The 5,327-nt window shown below is 41.4% G+C and overlaps 1 protein-coding gene across 1 annotated transcript in view; it reads left to right on the top strand.

The window, feature by feature from the left end:
• Positions 1–75: 75 nt before the first annotated feature.
• LOC106518400 (trichohyalin) overlaps positions 76–5,327 on the top strand; it is a gene marked incomplete in the record, with an annotated part of 31,268 nt that continues 26,016 nt past the window's right edge. Inside the window, 2 exon segments of the mRNA XM_014009685.1 lie at positions 76–280; positions 4,035–5,037. Coding sequence (XP_013865139.1) covers positions 4,046–5,037 — 992 coding nt within the window.

Raw genomic sequence — 5,327 nt, 5'->3', positions numbered from 1 at the left:
TTTTCCTCAAAATACGATAATTTTGAGCTGCTGATACGATAATTCAACATTTCCCACCTGGCAACACTGGTTGAACCTGAGGCGGGCAGAGGGAGTGTCTGCCGAGGCTGGGTGGAGGTGTACCATCGGGCTGACGTCTTGTTATGGTGAAAGACATTACAGGAGACAGAAGTACCGTCGGATAACAGCTCAACAGGGGAGAGACGAGCGCGGAAATCCGAGGAGCAGCGTTTTTCTTTTTGTTTCCTCCCGTCGTCCACCTGAGACGTGAAGACACGAGGTAAACTGGGTAAATCCGWACTGCACACCTGGGGGATGTTTATGTCAAACTGGATGTAGCAGATGTGCATCTTTCCCAGCGGTTGGAAGTGATTCGGATAAACGTGCTCGTAAAGTTTCGCTCACAGGGTTTAAACTTGTGTTTAAAGTTAATGATCAATTTACTTCAGGTTTCGGAGGACACCGCGCTGCTTCGAGTGAACGTGTTTATTAGTGACTTATTAACAACCCGTAATTACGCATGTTTAGCTCTTCAGTGTTGCAGTTCATCCCACGGTGATGTTTGAGTCGAAACCGAGTCTAAAGAGAAATGAAGTCTCACAGGACCACACGGGAGTCAACAGAAAAACCTTTCCTGGGACAGGAAACAGCTGCTGCTGGATCGCGATGTGATTGGATTAAAGGCCTAAATCAGGGGTCTGCAACCTTTACAATCAAAAGAGCCATTTCTGCTCCTGGGCTCACTAATAAAATGTGTCCAGAGCCACAAAATAAGCTACAGCAGTGATTATCAACTGGTGGTCCGTGGGCCTTTTCAAAGCCTTTTCGTGAACCTTTATGGCCGGTGACATAAACCTAAAAATATATATTGTGAATTTTATTATTATTTTTACACTTCAGGACTGAAGAGAAAAAACATATTTGTGCACAAGAAAATTACTGGCTGTAGTTTATACAGAACTTCATAAAAACCAGTACAGCTGAACTAGTCAGACTTTTTTTTTTTTAATTCTTATCATGTAGTCCTAAAGGTGTTTAAAGATAATCCTGATGGATTTGAGAGAAAGATCATATATTATTTAGGTAGAAAACAGGCTTGCATGAGCTAATGTTTTACTTTTTGTATTAGTATTTTTGTATTAGTAGTATTGATCACATATTTGCATACAATTTATTAGTATTGTGAGTATAAAAAAAAGGCTGTTATGTTTGATCACATTTTCAAAGAGCTACTGTAGGGGGACCAAAGAGCCACATGTGGCCCCAGAGCCGCAGGTTGCAGACCCCAGCCTAAATAAAGCCGATCACCCGCCGCCTTTCTTCACACAGTTTTAAGGTCTTTATTGAGCAGTTATGGACTTGTAGCTGGGTATGGTCAAACCTTGAAAAATTACAAATCTCGGGTCAGTCATGCTCAGAATATGTGTTGTGAAAGACTCTCAGCTGCTACCACGTGAAACTTTAGCTCAATGTCGGTAAAATTGACTGTCTTGCAGCCATTTTTGCATTGGCTGATGTTAATCACTTATGGCGGCCATCTTGAATTGGATTGACCCCAAAAGTTAAATAGTTGTAGATGTCCATCCAGGGATTACTTTCTGAAAGTTTCATTGAAACCGACCCAGTAATGCACAAGCTATTTTGCTAACAGACAGGGATGATTCTAGCAGTTAAAGCTAATATTTTAAGCAAAGAGCTCTCGTAATGAGTAACACAGACTTTATGTTGTGAGTGACTCTAAGCTACTACCACAACGAATTTGAGCATGATATCTTTAAAATTTATTGCCTTATAGTCATTTTTTGTGTTTTCTAAATCTGTTGGTTGTTGTGGCTGTCCAGACTTGGGATGGCTCCAAAAYGTAATCACTTGTAGAGGTACATTCAGTGATTGTTTCTTAAAAGGTTGGATCAGAATCAGCCCAGCAGTTCACACYACAATGTGCTAACAGTCAGGCAAAGCTAGGTTTAAATAGTTCATTACAAATAAAAATAAACAAAAATCTTGTGTAATCTGTTTGCATTGAAAGTTTTTATTGGGAATCGGCCTCAGCTACTATCACACCAAAATATTAGGTCAATATTCGTGAAACTGACTGAGTTATTGACATTTTCTGTTTTAAGTTAATCATGTAGATGTCCATCTGATAAATTACTTTCAGAGAGATTCATTCAAATGCATCCATTGGTTTATGGGATGTTTTGGTAACACAGAGACTGACAGCAGAGGTGTGTGATTGTGGACTACAGCTGCCCAGCTTTATCTGCAGGWCAGTGTTTGTTTCTTAAGAATCCATCTGTAAAAAAAAAAAAAAGAGGGAAGAATCAAACACACAATTTAGCCACGTGGCTGCTTTATCCCAGGCTTATCCCATTACACAATATCCTGCACACCCAGTGGTGTTTTGTGTTCAAGCAGCGGTGTAGCAACATAACAACACATCTTACACGCAAAAATATCAGGGTGTACATCCAATGTGCTGTTTGAAATCCAAACAGCTAATGCCAGCCAGCTGCACACTGACAACACAGCYCTGAACACATTATGGAAGCTGTGAGTGTTTCATTGTATCCAACTGCAGGGGTGTGGACTTACTGGTTTGTTCAAAAAGCTCTTACTGGCACAACCAGCTGCTCCACATAATAATTCCTGTGGTATTTATTGGACCAGATATGAAAACATTACTGTTATCTGCTTCTCAGGTGGGGGTACAGGTTTCTCTTCAAAAATGCTCACCGAGCCAGTTTCAACACCGTTGCACTTTTGTTTGTCTTGTTAGTGCTTTTCAGCTAAGTGAGCTTATGCAGTTTGACGGTGTCATTTCTGTATATCGGACAATAGAAACAAGAAAACTCATCAGACCTGCTCTCGTTTCTGACAATGTCTCCCGAGGGCCCGTTTTCATTTTTCTTTTGAAAAAAAATGCGCCCAGAAAAATGACAAAACTCAAGAACAGCCTGATTCCGAGAACTCTTTTAGCTTTAATAGTGGAGAAATATTTGCAAACGTTGCCACACACTGTCCGCTGACACACTGTCATCAGCCGAATGAATGGAGTTTAGCCTTCATCCATCCATATGATACAATTCAAGTGTTTTTTTTAAATAAATGAACAACACAAAGTTAGTCAATAAAAATATTCAAAATTAATTCATATATTCATTTCTGGCACTCTGGGACACTCTGGACAGAGCAAGTCCAACACAGGGACACAAAGTAAAATGAGAAAAACAACTATTTACACTTTCTTACACCTAAGGAGACTTTAAAATTAAATTCATATATTTGCTGTGGTGTAGTGGTAGAGCAGCTGGCTTGAGACCCGAAAGTCTTAGGTTCGACTCCCTGCCATACCCACATGTCGTGGTGTCCTTGAGCAAGACACCTAACCCTAACTGATCCTCGGGTGCCTCACATGGCTGCCCGCTGCTCCACCTGGGTGTGGATGGGTCAAATGCAGAGCACAAATTTCATCATTGTGTGGAAACATACACTGATGACCAATAAAGTACCTTTAACCTTTAAAAAATAAATAAAATTAAATGCACATATTTTTTCCTTAATTAAAACCTTATTTGCATACATTTTTCCTTCCTGTTTGTGTAATTCAGATTTTTTTCAACATCTCCCTTAATTAAAATTCCTCAGCTGCTGCTTGRAACACTTGCTGAAACTCCAGGTTGGAAACTGATTATTTAATGAAAAGGCTTGCAAATAAGACCTAAAAATCTAAATATGTTGTGAAGATTCCTTTAATGTTCCTGGAATCAATGTCTTTAAAAACCTAAAAAAAAAAAGACAGAAACTAAGCAGGAAAAAAAACTAGTTAGTGCTTATTTGGTGTGACTGATTAGTTTCACTTTACCTCATTGGCAGAAAAGTGCTTTAAAAAATCTGGACCAACCAGACTAATCTGGTCCTGTTTTGTTGCAGCTTAACTAGTTAGCTTCTCCTGGATTGAGACTAAAAGATTTTTTTTAGTTTGAATGTGTGGATTGCTGCGAGTTAAAGTCTTTTACCTCTTTTGTTCTCAGGCATTTAAGCCATGCAGAGCTCAGTTAAGGCTTCCAAGAGCGAAGGGCCCCTGAAACTAAAGCCAGCTCTGGGGCCTAAACCTCGACTCGCTCCCAAGCCCTTCTCTCTGCAGACGAACACAGCAGTGCGCTCCATCCACGCTCCAAGACCTGCGTATTCCACGTCCAAGTCAAAAACAGAATCGGCTGATAAATCGGTGGCTTCAGATGGCCCCAAATCACCTGTGACCCCCCCTGTTCAGAAACCACCTCAGATAAATTCAGTCTCAGCCACCAAACCCAGCCCTGTTCAAGCTCCCACTAAACCAACACCAACCAAAGCAAGTGCAACACCSCCACACCAGGAGGACTGTACTGATTCTGATCCAGCCACTAAAACCACTCCACCTAACAAAACACCAGAGTCTGAACCTGTCCACAATAACAATGTTATCCAAACAAACCACGAAGCCTCCACAGATACGGTGACTGACTCAGAGCAGGAAGACAAGATAAAAAAGGAGGATGAAACTCAGGTTTCTGTTACCAAAATGCCTAAAGGTTCGAGCAGCGACAGTCCCACTACAACCAATCCAACATATCATTGGGGTGGGACCAGAAAGCGTCTGTCCATGGAGCTCACCTCGAAGTTTGAGTTAGGCGGTCCGCCGCCGTCCCCTCAACCTGTGACCACCCCTAAAACCATCAGAAAAAGTGTTCTGGATAAACCAGTGTCTCCTGTTCCAGAGCAAAGCCAACCAGCACCAGAACCCTCAAACAGAGAGAGCGATGCTGGCGACCAGGAGGAGGACTACAGCGGAGGACACAGTATAAAACTCAGAATCAGCCGTCTGTTTGACTCGGTGTCSAAGCAGGAGGTCACGACGAAGAAAGAGGAGCTAGAAATCCCAAACGGCAATGGAGGGGTGAAGGAGCAGATAAGGAACTGGGTGGCAGAGACGGGTTCTGAGAGCCCCAAGGTCGAGAAGAAGCCTCAGGTTGCATCGAGGATCCGCTCCGAAAGGTGAGGCAGACATTTTTCATTTGTTTTGCTTGTGTTTGAGTACAAGACTGGACAAGATTAAAGGCAAAGAACATTTTCTTGCAGATGTAATTAAGTATGAAGTTTATTTCAAAGTTATGACACAGATGATTGAATAATAATTCTATTCATCTAATCGTTTGGCTGGCTGCTGGCAGGCAGGCAGAATGTTTTGCAACATAAGAATCCAGTCATTTTAGCTACTTGTTCAGAAAGGAGTGAAAAGTTTACACTTTTTTATATACCTTCAATATACCTTTACATTAATACAT

This window comes from Austrofundulus limnaeus, unplaced genomic scaffold, assembly GCF_001266775.1.
Source record: "Austrofundulus limnaeus strain Quisiro unplaced genomic scaffold, Austrofundulus_limnaeus-1.0 Scaffold60, whole genome shotgun sequence".
Classification (NCBI taxonomy): Eukaryota; Metazoa; Chordata; class Actinopteri; order Cyprinodontiformes; family Rivulidae; genus Austrofundulus; species Austrofundulus limnaeus.
Note: the sequence above shows the minus strand (reverse complement) of the source record. Positions and strands in the feature narration are given on the sequence as shown.